General features: G+C 38.4%; 2 protein-coding genes across 11 annotated transcripts in view; one reads left to right on the plus strand and one right to left on the minus strand.

Annotated features, from left to right (window-relative positions):
- Positions 1-4052: 4052 nt before the first annotated feature.
- LOC104957806 (zinc-binding protein A33-like) lies at positions 4053-7404 on the minus strand. 2 transcript variants are annotated; one of them, XM_010785471.1, is made up of 6 exons: positions 6772-7404; positions 6536-6631; positions 6210-6440; positions 6083-6105; positions 5610-5728; positions 4053-5410 (listed from the first exon to the last, which is right to left on the minus strand). In XM_010785471.1, exons 1-6 carry the CDS (start codon positions 7177-7179, stop codon positions 4905-4907), a joined length of 1383 nt encoding a protein of 460 aa, XP_010783773.1. In that variant the 5' UTR covers positions 7180-7404; the 3' UTR covers positions 4053-4904. The 2 variants fall into 2 exon arrangements, with proteins under 2 accessions (XP_010783773.1, XP_010783774.1); XM_010785472.1 differs by lacking the exon at positions 6536-6631.
- A 10504-nt stretch (positions 7405-17908) lies between these two features.
- eya4 (EYA transcriptional coactivator and phosphatase 4) overlaps positions 17909-19252 on the plus strand; it is a 50514-nt gene continuing 49170 nt past the window's right edge. For 7 of the 9 annotated variants that reach the window (XR_799698.1, XM_010785475.1, XM_010785473.1 and 4 more), the window contains exon 1: positions 17909-18245. The gene's annotated coding sequence lies outside the window, so the exon portion shown is untranslated. The remainder of the gene's footprint in view (positions 18246-19252) is intronic. The other 2 variants (XM_010785482.1, XM_010785479.1) reach the window with 1 other exon arrangement.

The following is a 19252-nucleotide window of genomic DNA, read 5'->3' on the forward strand; positions in this document are numbered from 1 at the left end:
GTACCAATGCATTCCCCATCCTTGAAAATGTAGGATTAGCCACCAGAATCAAGATCCTAGGTGGTCTAGATCCTAAACTACTGGTAAAATAACAACCAATGGCGCCATTGGACAAATTTGCGATGGCCCTATAGCCAAAAATCTTCCTTAGGGCATGCTCTAACAGTGTGCCAAATTTCATGCTTTTATCATCAAAAGCACAATTCTTTCACATATCTGCTGGACTAGACCACTGATTGGTCAGAGAGAATCGTCACTAATGCGACACAGGACATCCTGCACAAACCCGTAGTGATATCATGCTTTTATTGACTTGACTATAGCAGAGGGTAAAACTTAACCCCAAAGAAAGTGCTTTTTTCTGAGTTTTCAAACTCAATGGTTTGTTTAAAACCTGGCTGATTAACCGACCACTTCTTTCTCTCTGCAAACTCAAACTTCATTGTCGAGGACCAAGCACCCTGTAATTACAACACAATATTGTCATAACGGATAGAAATAATGGTAAAAAACAAAGACAAAAAGAGCCAGGTTGTAATCGACGGATTGCTCCTTTAAGTCAGTGACTCATACACACATTTTAAACCGCGAACCACAGTGATCGCTATCGAGAGTATCTAATGTATACCTGTTGATTCATCAAGACAGCCATATATTATTAATGTGCTAACTATCCTGTATGACTCAGCAACATAATTGTAGATGTGAAATATTAGCTGAATGGAGGCTGATAATGGATGAGGGGGATACAAGAGGCAAAGGACTGCTTCTGAATGACGTTGTCAGTAGGAAGTGATTCACACATAAGGTCATAGCCTTTTCACTCCACTGAATTCATCTTCTCATCTCCAGCAGAAGTAAATGCATTACTGAGGCTGCAGTTTCTGAAAAATGTCCTCAGGAGGCGCTGTGAGTCAGGGCTTTTGGACTTATCTGCAGTCTCTTCATTGACATTTAATGATAATTATAACTTGGGTCACACCAGGGGCAGATGCACACAAACTCACTAATGCCACACACACACACACACACACACACACACACACACACACACACACACACACACACACACACACTGCCTGGTTAAAAACACGAAGACATTAGCGGTAACGTGATGCTGAGTGAGTATTGATCTACTCTCAGGGGGCTTAGAGAGTGAGAGAACACTAGACAGCACTTTATCACAGCACTTGACCATCTATGCTGGCCAGTGTGTGACTGTGTGTGTGTGTGTGTGTGTGTGTGTGTGTGTGTGTGTGTGTGTGTGTGTGTGTGTGTGTGTTAGAGAGCAGACCATGAAGCTTTAACAAACTATGTTTTTTTGTAGAGATACCCTGCAGAACATACTAATAGGATCTTAACTGTCAAACTGATCTTCGAAATCCAGTCTCATTTTAGTCATACAAAATCAAAAATTGTACCCAATTCATTGCTAAAAAGAGAACTTCCTTTTCCTTCCTTTATTTACTCATTTCCTCATTCCTTCTTTCACCAACTATTCCAATATCCTCCTGTGAGGTCCTGACTGACACATTCAATCTGTATCTATAACATTATACAGACCAGACTGAGTAGTAATCAGGCCTGTGTGTGTGTGTGTGTGTGTGTGTGTGTGTGTGTGTGTGTGTGTGTGTGTGTGTGTGTGTGTGTGTGTGTGTGTGTGTTTGTGTGTCTGTGCAAGCGTGCATGCCTGTGTGTGTTACATGCCTGTGTGTGTGTGTGTGTGTGTGTGTCTGTGTGCGTGCGTGCGTATCTGTGTGTGTGTGTGAGACCAGTAGGGATTTCATAATTATGATTGCTGAGGACACGTGCTGCTCAAATTCTTCAATGATTGCCTCTAAACGAAACATAAATGCCAAACAAAACAATAAACCCTTCGAGAAAGAGAGAGAGAGAGAGAGAGAGAGAGAGAGAGAGAGAGAAATGACAACATCATATACTTGGAGTCTGTTTCTTGAAGATATCCAGACCACAATAACATGAGCAAAAAGGGACCAAAAGGGACCTGAAAACAAGGAGCAGATGGAAAAACAACCACATAAAAGTGCAAGTGTGCCTTCATGCGTGTGTTCTTGTATTTAAACATTATACACTGCACTCATTAAGGCGATGATTGTCTCATTTTTCATTACGTTTTATGATCGTTTTCACACAGGTATCCTCTCCTCAGCTTTCGATCTATGTTTCAAAGTTTTTCCTCATCCCTGACACTTTGTCTTCTCCTCAGAAGCCAAGCCAAGTCAAACTATAGCTGCTCGTCCAGACAGACAGTCACTGTATGTCTTTTGTGTCAAACCCTCGGGCCATTGGCACATCTCTCTGTTTGTCTCTCTGGTAAAATGTGTCTCTTTTTTTTATATCCGTTGCTGTTTTGGCTACGCTTCAGAGTCATAAAGTCTCTCAGATCCTCGGGAGATGATTCACCTTTGAACTCTCCATTCTGTTTCATTCATTTCCAGTGTCTTTATCTCTAACATGATGATGAGCAGCACACTCTCATAAAGTACCTATATACGCAAATGAATATGTACCCACAGTACAAACAAACAAAAGGCTTTGCTTTGTCGTTTAGCTTCATTTAAGCACTGATGTTAACTGTGATTGATTCTCTTTTTAATGCTTTAGGACAAAAGTGATTTCCATAAGGTTACAAAAATAATGTCGGGCACTTTGAAAATCCTCAGATTAATGTGTTTATTTCATACGATTAGTAGAAAAACAGTACTTTCAGTAAAAATAACATCTGATGTATACTCAGTGGCTTCTTGGTGCTCTCTGGTCAACACTGAATGATTGAGCGTTCAAAAGGGGATTTTCGGGAAAGAAAGAAAAAGTTGGATACTCTGGTACGCCGTCATTCCTTTGAGTTAAAGTAATGGTTTGTTCAGGAAGAAAGATGATTTGTAGAGAGAAAACTAAAATAAATAAATAAAAACTGCAAATTCAAAAATGAGAAATCTGCAATATTATTGCTCAGCTACTTTGAAGTTAGCACTTAGGGATACATTTTATTCACATGCATGCCATGCGGCCACATTCCATTACGTTTGGGCAATACATTGAAATGTCCAGTTTTGAACTTTAAAATGAATAGTTCACTTTCAATAATTCAATGAATGGACGAGTTGTCATTCAAGCTGACACTTATGTCTTCATTCTTTGATGACAGGATTTTCAAAGTTATCTTAAACTGGGGGAAAAATATCTAAATGAGTTAAAATGTTTTGTCAGACAGTCCCTTAACCCCAACCTTCATTAGCCAAGAACAAACTGGACTGAGAAAACTATGCAGAGGAATACAAATTGAATGAGAGACACTCGTACATGGCTTTCTTCCTCAGCGTGTTTTCTTCTCTCAAACCTTTTTTTCTCTTTTAATTTGGCCCCTCTGTTTGTTTTTCTTCATTCTTTCATTAGTTGAAAAAACATTGCAGGCATTCCAGCTGTAACACCACTGAGATTCAGTATCAGTGCGGGGACTCAGACGTGTGTGTGTGTGTGTCAGCGACAAACCGAGAGAGAGATGGTATTACACTAGAGATTGTAGGTGTTGCCTGATTATGATTCATCCCTGTGTGCATGTAGGCAAACGTATCAGCCACAGAGGGGCATTAAGCGAATACTAGAGATTTTGAATGAAGACACTCGAGGCATTTGTTTTTTTGGATTCTTTATTTCAAGCCAAGCAAGCCATGTTACTGCAGGGACAAGTCAAATATGTATTGATATTGAAGCACATTAAGTCTATTTCCTTTATTAAGCCCTAATCACAAATCTCCCTCAAACATGTTCAAATAACAGCATTACCCAAAAACAATAGAACTTTATTAAAACAGTAAGATTTTATTAATCTTAGTCTGATCACATATTTACATGATTTAACTCTGAAAGTCTGTTTAAAAGAAGCTGATTTATACAATCTCTACAGTGGATTTATCCTGAAATAAAAAATGTGAGTGCTCAGTAGTCTTTTTTTTATAATAATTTTTTTATTGCAACATCTTCAATTTACAACACAGTACAGAAGACAATTCAGGTTGCACAANTTTATTCAGATTTGAAAACAAAATTTAACAAAATTGAAAATCCTGGAAAAAGGAACATAGACCAGATTAAAACTACGCTAAAGAACAGGGTCTTTAACTGGGTATTATAATGGGAATTATATCATCAAGAAGCTGATACAATCTTAACAGTGGATTTATCCTGAAATGAAACAAAATATTTTTAAGATTATTTCAAAACCTACAGATTCATACTCAACCTAACCTCTATCAACCGATATATTCTTGAAAAAAATAAAGCATTATATTAAATTTCCAGTGATTTAGTTTAGATCTAGTTTAATACAAAACAACTTTTAGACCCTGGTATGTGTCATCCTGGATCCTACATTTCCCATAATGCAACTCATTATAATCTTTCATTTGAGCCTCCCTTCCTCCTAAATGCTCATATCTTTTAAACGCCACTTTCAAAGATCTTTCAGAGCCACCAAATACCATATACACTCCGTTTTTTTACAAGCTGTTTAGTACTTCTCAGGATGAGTAAACCAAACTTCAAGTGTAAAGTCAGTCGGGTGCCCCTTTAAATCTGAGTAAACTAAGAGCAAACAGGGATAGCATGCATGATGTCTTACAATGGTGAGGTTAACATGTTTTTGGTTACTAACATCAAACAGCTGTCAAAACGTTACAGGGACAGCCAAAGATTTACCCAAATATATTGAAAACTGACAAATTAAAACCTTAAAACATACATTTAAAAAGAAAATAATAAAAAATAGACACTAATAAAAACTAATATCCCTAATTTGGCCATAACAGTTTGCTATGTTAGTTCATTTCGCAAATACTTAAGGCCTCATCCTGTTGTTTGACCTCTGCAATAATGCAGAATGTTTAATTGGGTCGTCTTTGCACAACTGACCATTCAGATGGAAGGATTTTTACATTATCCTGAAAATACGGAAAGACCGTTCCTGTGAAAGTGTATTTGATAGTGTGGACAGGTTTTTTCCTGTCAAGGTCAAAAAATGCTAATATTCCATGGTCACAATCAAGCTGCACTCTGACTCTTTTGGGAAATGAATCTTCAGATACAACTTTCACATAATCGTCTGGAGTAAGTTCACGCAGGATGCCAGTGCAAGCGCACATGTAAATGGCCCAGATCTTTCTATGGAGGTTATCCTTAACAGCCACACCAACAGCCCAATAACCTTCTACCTCCACATCCCAGCTGTGTTTTCCACGGCTAAAGCCTTCAGAGCCAAGAACGTTAAAGCTGCTCAGCCTTTCTGGGTTTTTAGGAAGGGTCTGACACTTGTCTATTGTTGTTGAACGAGTCATGTGTTCGGATATAATAAGCAAGCTGCCGCCAGTGTTGGGGTCCAGAGTAACTGGAGCTTCAGGGAAAAGCAAATATAAAAAAAGGGGGATATTAATTGTGACGTTTATTAAATGAAAGGTAAATGTTCTCTTAAAGGCATTGCAGTGTATTCATTGAAAAGCCAGGTGTTGCTTTCCTGATAAAATTAACAGTATCTTGACATGCCTTTGCAGTTTAAAATGTAAAATATAACAAAGCAAAAACACTTTGCTTACTGTGTTGGAGGATGTCCTTCATCTTCTTCCAGACTGTGAATAACAGGTTCCCAGTGTGTTTGGCCTCATCAAGAAGGGCTCCTAATGGAGTCTCAGGGTCTGGTAGGTTGAACTGGGATCTGAAGGAATAAAGTTATTGTTGCATGTTTAAGTTATAAGTCATCAATTTCATCATAGGAAACCCATTCTTTGGAATTGTTCATGAGTGGTATCTATTCTTCACTAGCTTTCATGGTAACTTCTTTATATAAGAGTTTGCATTGTCAAAATCCGCCATTATCACACAAAACATTTAAACAGTATGATTCACGTTCGAAAATATTTTCAGTTAACTTCCCCTCTTTTGAACCACCCTTAAACTTTTGAATGTCATGTCCATGACTTTCCCCACACCTTGGATTTGATCCTCCCAAACAATCACAAGCTCTGCTGCTAAGGTGGACACTTTAAATGTTTGACAGGAAACCACTTACCGCTCCATAGTGGATTTGACATTCTGTTAAAAAAAGAGAAAACAGGATAGCAAATCAATAATAAGATTATGTTAAATACTCAATATTATGTTCTGAATTTACATTAAGAAAGGTAATCATTAAGTACCAGCATAAATGTCATGTCCTCAGCCTTGATGTCCATCTCTAGGGTTTTGAGTTTGTCTGTTAACGAGGAGATCTCTGCTGTCAAATTTACAATCCTGATGTCCATTGCTTCACTTTTGAGCGCTGCCTCTATCCTCACTGCATCAATCCTAGCAGTCTCCTCCGCCCGCAGGAACTGGTAAAGCTTCTGAAACTCCTCTTTGATCGTCTTCTCCGTCTGCTGAGCCTGGAGCTGAGGAGAAACCATTTTTTTATTTTTTTTATTAAAAGTCAACAACACATGTTGTTTTGCACCTGTAAATTCAATCCAGCATGTCTGTGACTCACCTTGATGTGGTTGGCCATTTTATCACACTTGAGCTTTTCCTCTTTTAATGACCCTTGTTTCGTTTTTAAATTCATCACCTTACGACTGAGGTGAGCCTACAAAAAAAGGGCACATACGTTACCTGACTATTCACTGGGTGAGTTACACAACACATTTGCCTGGTATATGAAATATGAATCATTCTAAATAAAGTGATGAAAACTACAAAACATTTCTACATTGCTTGTATTCTTACCCTGTAGGGTTCAGCTGCCTCGTTGATGGGGATGCAGTTGTGTTTCTTGTGTTTTTGTGAATCCCTACATATGACACAGATGAGCTTTCGGTCATCTTGACAGAAGAGCTTTAGTTTCTCGCTGTGCAGGCTGCAGATCAGATCCTTGGATCCTGATTTAGGTCTCTGACTCTTCTCTTGTCTCAAATTGTCACACAGGTTTCTCAGTGCTAGATTAAGTGGAGGCTGTTCCAATGGAAACAGCCCCTTACATACCGGGCAACTCTGGAGAGCACTCTGTCTCCACCACTCCTGAAGACAGTGCTTACAGAAGCTGTGACCGCACAACAACACAACAGGATCCCTGAAGATATCACAGCAAACAGGGCAGGCAAAGTCCACCTCAGACGGTGAAACATTAGCAGCCATTCTGACTTCTCCTGAGGCTTTCAGAATGTTCACTTACTTTCACTTTCAGAGATTCACTAGTATTTCAAATCTTTAGCTCCAAGTGCTTTCAACCAACACTAAATAAACCAAAAATACCGAGTTAAATCATTAAACCTTCGTTTAACTAGATCTTTTTACAAATACATTACCATGAGCAGTTTTATGTGCCGACTCATTTCACTTATTTCCTTCTTCCTCTCTTCTGAGTAAAAAGGGAGGAGTTTTCACAAAGTGAAGTTGGTTTTATGTTGGATGTTCAACAGCCATTCAGTCAGATCTTGAGGTTCTTCTTCCTCATTTTTATGCAGTTAGAGGGCAGTTAGCTCCTATCCGATTCTGAACCACAGGGTATTTACTAAGGGACCATGAATACATTACTGTTTCAATGGCACAAAGCCTTTGTTATTTTAAATATCTCCATGCTAACTTGCCCATTGCCTACTACTGAAATTAATGATTAGGAGAAATAGTTGAAAAATGTTTAATGAAAAATGTCATTTACTTTCATTTCATGTGATCTATTGATTCCCGATGCATACCAGATATTTAACTATACTGGAAAAATAAGACACATCTTTGTATTGGATTAAAGGGCTCCTTTAATTTATAGAATAGTGTTATTAAAAATGCAGCTGTTATTTGTTGATGATCCAATAAAAAGAAGCGTGTCCTACTTGCCCAATGCAGTAAAACAATGCTGTTATGACATTAGGTTTATGAAAGCTATTGGAAAAAAATCTTTAAAAAACTAGTTATCATGAAAAGACTTCTCAAGCAAACATTAAATTGTTCATGATAATATTAATTTTAAATAATGTCCAACAAATCCAATACAAAGAGATGCATCTTAATTTGCCAGTGTAAAAATAATATCTGTTATTGATTTGGAGCCCATTGGTCACATGGAATGGAAGCTATATAAAAGAAAATAAGAATCATCTATTAACTGCTTTTGTAAAATACATGAATGAAACATGAGTAACCACAAAAGATGTGCTTTGCATCATTTTTATTAAGCTTATATGAACAAGTTAGCATGGAGGTTTTGAAAGAACATTGGGTTTGATACCAAACATAAAACCAACTGCACCACGGATCACTTTTAAAAAAATGTTGCAGTGCAATAAATAGAAACATTCATGGCAAAAACAATGCGGAAAGAATATATCCTGGTTATCTGATTATTAATATGATCTGATGAGTCTTTAACAAATTGCAAAATTAATGTAGACCATAATCAACCTTCATGCACATCACTAGTGCAAAGGAGTATTGACATTAAGCTTAAAAAAATACCTTTAAAATGTAACCAATCCTTAAAGCAATAACTTTTTTAAAGTCTAATGTGGGCATTCATCTCTGGCTTTTAATTTTATGAGCTGAGCATTTTTTTCTTCACAAAAGTGCTTTGTGGCAATAAACCTGAGCTGTCTATTAAACATTGTAAACAGGTCAAAAGTTAGCTGGCACTTAAATAATAGGTAAAACAGAAAGTGAACGCAGCCATAATGTCTCAAAACAGCGAGCATCAAACTGTGACTGCAGCAAACAACGACACTATGTGAGTGATAGGAAAAAGTCAGACATCACTTCCTGGTATGCGAGAGAGACTCTCACCACTGAAACATGCAATGCAAGAAGCACAGAACCAACAATTAACTGAGAATTTCAGTTCCTTTACTTTTATTTTTATTTAAAAAAAATTAAAGTGCTCAGTATAGTATTTTTTTTATAATACATTTTTTATTGCAACATCTTCAATTTACAACACAGTACAGAAGACAATTCAGGTTGCACAACATTTTTGGATTAATTACATCCCATCCCTCTACCCTACGCCCACCCCCCAGTTCCTTTACTTTTTAAGAGTGTCCATTTATTCAGATTTGAAAACAAAATTTAACAAAATTGAAAATCCTGGAAAAAGGAACATAGACCAGATTAAAACTACGCTAAAGAGCAGGGTCTGTAACTGGGTATTATAATGGGAATTATATCATCAAGAAGCTGATACAATCTTAACAGTGGATTTATCCTGAAATAAAACAAAACATATTTTAAAGATTATTTCAAAACCTTTCAACAGATTCATACCCAACCTAACCTCTATCAACCTGTATATTCTTAAAGAAAACAATGGATTATATTAAACAGATTTTCCAGTGATTACATTTGGATCTAGTTTAATACAAAACAACTTTTAGACCCTGGTATGTGTGATCCTGGTTCCTACATTTCCCATAATGCAACTCCTTAGCATCTTTCATTTGAGCCTCCCTTTCTCCTAAATGCTCATATTTTTTAAACGCCACTTTCAAAGATCTTTCAGAGCCACCAAATACCATATAGCATACACTCCGTTTTTTTACAAGCTGTTTAGTACTTCTCAGGATGAGTAAACCAAACTTCAAGTGTAAAGGGTTTGTCTTTGCACAACTGACCATTCAGCAGGAAGGATTTTTACGTTTCCCTGAAAATACGGAAAGACCGTTTCTGTGAAAGCGTATTTAAAGATTTTTTCCTGTCAAGGTCAAGAAATGCTAATATTCCATGGTCATAATCATGCTGCACTCTGATTCTTTTGGGAAATGAATCTTCAGATACAACTTTCACATAATCCTCTGGAGTAAGTTCCCTCACCTTGTCAGTGCAACTGGACATGTAAATGCCCCATTTCTTTCCACAGGTGTTATCCTTACAAGTCACAGCAATAACCCAATAACCTTCTACCTCCACATCTCAGCTGTGTTTAACACAGCTAAACATAAGAGCCAAGGACGTCTGAGGCGCTCTTTCTTTCTGGGTTTTCAGGAAGGGTCTGATGCTTGTCCATTGTTGTTGAACGAGTCATGTGATCAGATATAATAACTATGCTGCTGCAGCCAGTGTTGGGGTCCAGAGTAATCGGAGTTTGAGGGGGAAATAAAATATTTATTGTGATGTTCATTATAGTAAAGGTAAATGTTCTACTTAAGGCATTACAGTGTATTCATAGAAAACCTGGAAGTTGCTTTCCTGATAAAAGGAAGTTACCTAAACGTGCATCTGTAGGTTAAAAAGCTTTGCTTACTGTATTGGATGATGTCCTTCATCTTCTTCCAGACTGTGAATAACAGGTTCCCGGTGTGTTTGGACTCGTCGAAAAGGGCTCCTAATGGAGTCTGCAGGGTCTGGTAGGTTGAAGATGGATCTAAAGAAATATAAGAAGCCAAAGATTATCAGTCGAAGTATTTTAAATAACCCATATTGGTACCATTCATATCTGGTGCATAGAAACAAATACATTTATTGTTACATATCTTTAACTTGCAAAAGTTTCATTATATTTTTGGGTTTTGTTTATGACTGGCCATTCAAGCAGTTTAAGAAATGGTTTCAGGTTAACCTCCAAACCTTTTAACAAGCTTCAAACACCCTAAACTTTAGAAAGTCATGCATCCAGGACTTTTCCCCACATAGTGGACGAGATCAGTCCCAAGCTACCATAAGCTATGCCGCTGAAGTGGACACTCTTAAATGTTATATACATAGTTGATGCGAAACAACTTACTGATTCAGAGTGGATTTGACATTCTGTTAAATAAAGAGAAAAAAATAGGAAAACAAATCAATATTAAGATGCTGTTAAATACTCAGTGTTATGTTCTAAATATACATTTAGAAAGGTAATCATTTAGTACCAGCATAAATGTCATGTCATCAACCTTGATCTCCATCTTTAGAGTTTGTAGGTTGTCTGTTAACGAGGAGATATCTGTTGTCAATTCAACAAGCCTTGTGTCCATTGCTTCACTTTTGAGCGCTGCCTCTTTCCTCACTGCAGCAGTCTCCTCTGCTCGCAGGAACTGGTAAAGCTTCTGAGACTCCTCTTTGATCGTCTTCTCCGTCTGCTGAGCCTGGAGCTGAAGAGAAAACATGTGTACTTATGAAAGTCAACAACGCATGTTGCTTTCCCATTGGAGTTTGACTGTGACTTACCTTGACGTGGATTGCCATTTTGTCACATTTGCGTGTGTCATTTTGAAATGTACCTATGCTTGGTTTCTAAATCCATGCTCTGACGATGAAGGAGTCCCAACAAATAAAAGGTGTATGCATTACATATATATTCATATGAAATAATAATTCTAAATAAGTTAAAAAAATCATACCGAACACAAATAATTTATTTGTTATAATGTCATGCATCCAGGACTTTTCCCCACAAAGAATCAATTCACTGTTTGGTTTTGTAAAGATTAAATAATAAATAGAAAATAGTGAGAAATTCCTTCAAAATATGACAAAAAAACTACAAACAATTTATCAAAACAGTTGCAGATAAATGTCCAGTTAATCGATTAATAGAAACAAATTGTGCTGTAATTGTACATGTTCATATGTATTGTGTGATACAAATATATACAGTTGTAAAGTAAAACATTTAAAAGTACAATATTCCCCAACTGAAGTGTGGACTAGAAGTATAAATAAAAAGTTAGAAATGCACAATAAAATACTGGGTAAATATACTAATATCTCACTGCTACTTAACAGTATAAGCTACAGTTAACTGCCTATAACTTTTTGCTAATGTCTTTTCTACAGTATACAGAATTGTGTCCACTAACTTTTCCTTCACTGGTCTATTTATCTGAGATAGTGGTGCGGGGGTGGATTCATGTGAGACTGTTCCTATACTTAAATATTATGTCCATAACCATAAAACATTCAATCCACATAAAGCCAAGTGTTCTGGATCTGGCCACAGTAGCCTCCCCAGGGTGGTGCAGTAAAACAGCCCTGAGCCGCCATTAGGTGGCTGGGAGCTGGAAGAAATACTAGACGGAGGCTGGGACCGAACGAGAGCCAACGCACAGCTGATGGTAAACTAATTTTGTTGGCCTGAACCCCACTGAAAAAAAAAACCACACACTCGTGCAGTACGTGTTGTGTTCACACACACAGCATATGCACAACACACATACTTGTTCTGTATCATGCTTCCACACAAGTAGAGTCTCATAGGACGGTCAATGCGGGACAAAATCACACTCTCTCGCTCACTCCCTCTTTCCATCTCTCCCCTCAACTGCTCTCACACACTTGATCACCATCTCAGCGAGTCAGGCATATGCTCCATCATTTGCCTTGAGGGACAGAAAAGACTGGGAAGGAATTCAGCGAGACATTGTAGCACTTCTCCGCAGACTCTTGGAGAGAAGTTCTGTATTTGTGTGTGTTAACAGCGTTCAGCTGCACAGCTTTCCTTTCTGTGAAACAGATGAAACACTATCCAGGTCTAAATCTGGACTTGATATTCAATGTATACACTATTTCAAATGAGGAGGAGAAAAACATCAGTCATGTTCCAGGTGTGATGAATAGCTCAGATTAAGTCTAAAAGAGGTTACGCGTTAATGCCAGACATCATTTAACAAAAGTGACCAGTATGTCCAGTTTTTGAATTTTGGATGATTTCATTTAAAAATGGAAACAGCTTGTCCTGTCACATGAAGGCAAGAAGCACTTGAGACTAAATCCAGAAAAAATGTTTAGTGACTACAGAAGGCCACAAAATGAAGAATCTTAAAACATGCAAAAACAGCCATATCGATATTTAATTGACTTTTATTGTATTATGTTTGTCTTTCTATCACCGGACAGACAGCAAAAAGATTACAAGTGTAACCAGAGCGGGGGCTCCTCGGCAGGACATTACAGGAATTTACGATGTGTTAAATGTTTCCTTTGTTCCTCCCTGTGGCAGCTCGCTCCAGCAATAAGGGAAGGCAGCGTCCTGCAATGAGTTCATTATCCCTCCCTTTCTATCTTTTACTTCATGTTTATGCAGTCATTAAATGTATTGGTTGATACTTCCTTGCACTTGCATCTTTGTCTTTCCGACAGACACATGAACATTGGATTTGACTCATGCACCACCACCCTAATTAACAGAAGAAAGTAATTAAACGTAGCTTTTGTGTCGCTTTTAATACTGTAATCAAATCCGAAACCCAGCGATGGCACTTTGCCGAAGTCTAAGATTCTGTGCACTCGGCCCCTGAAATAAAACCCATGCGCCATTCCATTTGGCAAACCAATTTGGGATGAGGGTAGGGGCAGGAAAGGGAGAGGTATAGGTTAGCTGTAGTAATAACCATAAATCACCTCTGAAATGCTGCCATGTCACAGACTGCCTCACTAATGACCAGGCCCATCTTTCACCGGGTATTTTTATCTGTGTGCCCTGACACTCGACTTCTGGAAGCGTCCTCTCGTTTTACGTCGTCAGCACCTCGGCCCGGCCTGAGCACAAGTTCCTCACATATCTATAAATACCAACCAGCTAAATGGCATTTTCACCCACCCACCCCCTGCTTGGCAAGAACCAGGAGCTCTTTGACTTGGCAAAGGGACTCGCAGTCCTGCACCACTAAACATCTTAGGGCTTAGCCCCCCCGCCCCAGCGTCACCCTCCAGAGAACAGCTGGCTAAAAAAATAGATCCATCTGCCACTGCCTTCAAATTCCAAAGTGGTTTCAATTTAATTAAACGCTTTGAAATTGATTTATAGCAAATATACGCGCATCTGTCCAGTCCGGTCACCTGTAGGATTACTTCCTGACCCTGCAGGTGTGGTTAAAGCATTAACATAGATTAGTACTTGTGACTCATGTATGCCCACCAAAAACGCTCAAACACCTGCACATGCTTCCTTTGTGCAGAATGTTCGGCCAAGTTTTTTAAGCTTGCTGACATGTGGCACTAGAGACTGCAGGTCAGCGACAGCTTCCTGCTATTTCGGGATCTGTCACAGCTTGAGGTTTTAATTTATTCTAACAGAATGTGTCAATCACTGAGCGGCAGGGTTCAGGCCTGAGTTAGTGTTGGGGGGAGAGGGAGAGGGAGAGGAAGAGGGATAGGGAGAGGGAGAGGGCACAGCAGGCAGGGCCGAGATTCAAAGCAGAACTAAAAACAAACTGATATTATGTCGGAAAGTAAACTGCGTGAAATTCCCCACAACCTTTCCTTCATGCCTTTACCACAGAATGCATGTGTTAAATGTGTTGGTCAGCAGAAGCAGTGTCACATCAGGGACTCAGAGAAGTCTGCTGTCTGCACTAAACTTCAAGAAAAATGTCCTTTTAATAGGGTGAGATTTCAGTGATGTGTCATGTGATTTTCTGCACTAATAACTGCATGCGTTTACGTGAAAGAAGGCTGAAAAGAGCACGTTATCAGAGAAGCAGCTTCACTCCTCTATCAGTGGCTACACAGGATACGTTTAGGCCGTTTACTCAAGAAGGCTAAAATAGAGGAGAAGTCTTAGCGTGGTGTCGCGTCATATCATTGACAACACATGCACAGTGAAATCGGGTCTGAACTTGCTGAAAGGCTTAATAGCTGGCACAGGATCATAAAACATTTGTCATGATTGATTTCACAGAGCTTTTAGCACGGAGGCCGTCAATAGAAACCATATTTATAGGTAAGAATTACAATTCTACAAACCTTTGCCCCAACATCAAGGCCTGCAATACATTACTTTTACATTTATAGTAAATGAAACTGATTATTTAAAAATATATACACATTAACATTTACTTACGATATACGTAGAAGGTGTGTTGCCTGTCTTGGTTTGGGTTGAAGGTCAAAGCATGTGTTGCCAGAAGATGAACCTCACATTCACTTTACTTTACTTAATGGGACAATCCCAGATGAGTGTCTTTGGTAATTGGGTTTGATGAATTACAGTGTCAATGAGTATTGTTCTCTCTTTCTCTTAGCGTCAGGCCTGTTTGCCATGCCAGTACGTGTACACAGACCATGCCACAGATTTGAATTTGACCCTCTCCCAATGCAGTGCCAAAGCAAGCAAACACACACACAAACACACACACACACACACACACACACACACACACACACACACACACACACACACACACACACACACACACACACACACACACACACACACACACACACACACACACACACCGCAGTCATCATGTGATGTCACACCTACTTCACATGGCATTATGTGACTCTGCACAGTGCTAATGTATGAATGACAAAAAAGCTCAGATGTAAAGCAGTGTCACAGCGCAGGATGACAACAGGACTAAATAATCAGGCATTTGGACCCCTCCCTAATTACTCCTCTCGGTGTCTAAAGGCAAACGCTTTTCTGATTATGATATTCAGTTTTTGTTACCTTTACACAGGGATAACTTTAATGTCTGTTTTTAAAGCTGAAGCAGACGTGTCCTCTGACATACACTTGCATACCCCACGCTAACTTTATGAGATGTCCTACTGTACTTATAGGTATATTAAAAAATTGCAACATTGTATTAAGAAACACATAGCAATTGTTTATAATATTTATTAAAAAATAGCTTCACTAAGGCAGAAAAAAATGAAATGTCATGTTGTTGAAGCCAGATGAGAATCATGCTCTTATCGATGCACAACCAACGTGTTCTACCAGAAAAACATTAGAGTTAAAACGAGGGCCTGCTGTTCCTTTCCCCATTTTCATCTTAAAGTCAATGCTAGGTTTCTGTAAAGCATGACCACAATCGATCTCGACTGTTATCCATGTGTTTGTTATTGTAACCATGACAATAAAGCTCAGCTGACCTTAACGAAGTAGTCATTTTCACCAAAACCGCAATGTTTCCCAGTATGAACCAAGTACTTATTTCAACCCAAACCATGATCTTTTCCTTAACAAAGTGTTTTTTGTACCTCAACCAAACCGTAACCACAGTGCTGTCATATCATAAAACTGACTTATTTTTCAACAGTGATTTGTAATGGTTTTTAGAAGTCACAGACAATATCATGCTGTCGTGTTGATAGGGGCGTTAGATGAGAAAACGTCAAAGACAATTGTTATATTTATTTGCTTAATTTTTTAGGACTCTTTTTTTTTTTTACCACAGGTCACTTGATCCATTACACAGCCTGCTAATTGTCCTACTCCTAATAACTGATGAGATAACGTTGAGTTCAGCCACTAATGTGTGTGTGACATCAATTATACTGCATCAAGCCTGCAGCTGGGATTATCTCCGGCACTTAATTTAACAGTTACATGTTACAAGGCAATGAATGGATAGAAAGATAAAAGGATGGGAGAGTGAGAGTAAACACAGAGGTTAAAAAAATAACCGCTTATCCAGTATGTAAGCTTTCCCTTTCCCTCAGGATCTGCCAGCCGATGTGTCATCCAAGGCCACAAAGACCAACACTTTTATTTTTTCCGCAGTGTTTGTGTTTAATGCCAGGGAAACTTGGTTGTTTTTATTACCAAGAAGCCTTTTCAATCATATAAACAAATTGCATTTGTGTGCATGAGAGGGACAGAAAAGCAGGGGAAAGAATGCAAGATTTAGTTTGTATGTGTGTGTGTATTTGTGAATGTCAGCAGGATTTTCTCGAAACCAACAATCAAGGATCTGTCTGACATCATTATCCCAAATAAATGACAGCATGGTAAAAGAGCGCAGATCCGAGGCCAGCGGGATCCAACAGTCACAGAATCCATAAGCCATAACAAACATTCAATTTTTCAAATAAACTACACTCCATGGCCAAATCTGTCATCTACTGTATCTGGGGCCACTGTGGAGCGGTGCTGTCTGAGTGAGTATATTAGAGCCATGTTTGTTATTTTGTTTTGTGCACGCAGCATGTTTTTGGGCTTTTTTTGGCACATTTGTTTACCATCTCTTTGTCTATTACTGTATATGGATTAACCATGGCCATGTTTTCCCTCTGCGTGTCTCTTTGATGTTGTTCTTTTGCTTTCATGTTTGCTTTTTATTAATGTATATGTGTGTAAAATTTGTATGTGTGTGTGGGTCAGTGAGTGTCAGTTCACCCGAACTCTGCATTTAAGTGATTCTTAGATTTAACCAGGCTTGCAGCTCTTTATTAGTGAACCCATCTCTTCTGGTTTACATCAATTCTTTCTGGAACAGCTTACAAAGTACAAACATTTTTTAATATATCATCACAGTCATAAACAAATTGTTTGCTTTGTAATGTTTTGTAAACTGCTTGGAGCATTTTTCCAACTTACATTAAAATGAATCCAAAAAGCTTGCACGGAAAATACTGTATATTGTAGTTTGAAGTATAACTGTGTGTCTCTTTTGCTTTACGAACCAGTTCAGTGTCTTGTGGTTTCAATCTGTTCTTAAACTAAACATGTTATATATACAAGAGTCATATTTGTCACGTAATTGTGTTCTTAAATAACTGTTAACATGTACAGTAACTATTGCATGTTATCACTTAATGACAATTAATAATGTAACAGTTTAAGAACAACAATTTAATTTTTTTAAATAGAATTATAGATTTATTTGTGGTATAATAATTAAAACCATTGGGAGAATACATTTTACATATTTTATAGATAGCCAGATATATAGCTAGATAGATAGATAGATAGATAGATAGATAGATAGATAGATAGATAGATAGATATAGATATAGATAGGTCAGTGCGCGTGTTGTTTTTGCTCTGATGCAATAAATAAAACTGTGAGCACGTCATTTGGGCCAAACTATTAATAAGAATGTCATTTTGGTATCCCCCTCCCCTCTGAACCCCATTAGTCCTTTGGACACTTGCCCAATACTGTCCGCATGGCAGCTGAGCGCATGCGCAGCGGAACGGTTTTCAATAATGAAGTTGAGCCTAATGCCTCTGAACAGCCTGGTGCTCAAACTTGGACGCGGACTGAAAATTATGTTGCTTCCCGCTGAGGTGAGCCGTCCGGTCACCGAAACCGAGACCCGGGACTCTTGTCTGAGTTTGTAAATTTGTTTAATCGAGTGTGATCAACTCGTCGGGCTTGTTTTTGGACTCTAGCGGGTAATGGCCAGCAGTGGCTGAAGTATTTTTGATCCAGTCAGTGACAGCCTGCAAACAGCAGGGAGAGCTGTGCGGCGACCACACTGCATTTTATTATGAGCCTTTCTAAGAAGTGAAGGGAATCTGGGAGCTGTTTCTTGCTGAGACAAAAGTAATTTAAGCACAGGTATGTTGACTTTCTTTCTTATTTATGGGCAATAACAGATCTGTGGTATGCGAGTGACAGTTTTGGGTTCATGCAGTCCGAGGATCAGTCGATAACTGTCATGGTTATTGACTTTGATTGAAGCTGATTAATTAAATAAAATCTAAACTATGCAAAGTATTGAAGTAGGCTATGATTCCTTTTCAAAACATGCTTTATTTTAAATTATTTATCCCACAAACAATGTATTATACGTAGGCCTAGACATTTTCACAATTTATATGAATTTATTTGCGTAAATTGATGAATGCAATTACGCACTCATTAAAACATCTATCAAATTGAATGACTGTCATATTTAAATTGGTGTCCATTTTTCACGAGTCATTTATGGAGTCCCAACTCCATCCCATCCCCTGGCACGTTCAGGCCACTTTAATTTATATTAACAACCTTTTAATTCGCAGGTAGACTGAGAAAAAGTACATTTTATAGACGAGAACCCTCACAATTTCACAGTAAATTCAGTTTGATTGTCATTTATTAAAGATTAGCCTACTCCCCCGTAAAACTGGTATATTAAAAAGGTTTTCTTTTAAATATTTTTTCTTAAATAAAAGTTTAATTCTGATGCTGATTTGCCCTATGATCTCTCTGACTCTAGGTCGATGTGGTTTCTACCTTTTTTTTTAATCCAGATTCATCGCATGGAGGAATTTAGTGTCTCCTCGGTACTTTGCCAGCATCCCTCCGTGTGTCCTCGATTTTTCTCCCCAGCTCTTCTATCATCCCACGTGGAGTTTGTGTTTATATTTGATATGGAGGAAATGGGAATCTTATACCGCGTCCGAGCTCCCAGGGCTTGAATGGCCCCTGGCTATTGGCCTGCCCCTAACAACATAACAAGTTACGCGCCGACTCAAAATCTGATAGGCCTACTGCCCCGTAATCCATACAGATTAGATTTCACATTAAGGACTCATATTTAACCAATGCGCATTAATGCGCAATAGATGGATGGACGGGGT

The sequence above is a fragment of the Notothenia coriiceps genome, unplaced genomic scaffold, assembly GCF_000735185.1.
Source record: "Notothenia coriiceps isolate Sejong01 unplaced genomic scaffold, NC01 NC01_scaffold00027765, whole genome shotgun sequence".
Taxonomy (NCBI): domain Eukaryota; kingdom Metazoa; phylum Chordata; class Actinopteri; order Perciformes; family Nototheniidae; genus Notothenia; species Notothenia coriiceps.

Bases quoted from the DNA above. Each gene is read 5' to 3' on its own strand.
- LOC104957806 (XM_010785471.1), bottom strand. From the start codon at position 7,179: ATGGCTGCTAATGTTTCACCGTCTGAGGTGGACTTTGCCTGCCCTGTT. The intron at 6,106-6,209 runs GTACTTAATGAT...TTTTTTTAACAG, and splicing joins AGGACATGACATTTATGCTG to AATGTCAAATCCACTATGGA. The intron at 5,729-6,082 runs GTAAGTGGTTTC...TTATTCCTTCAG, and splicing joins GTCAAATCCACTATGGAGCG to ATCCCAGTTCAACCTACCAG.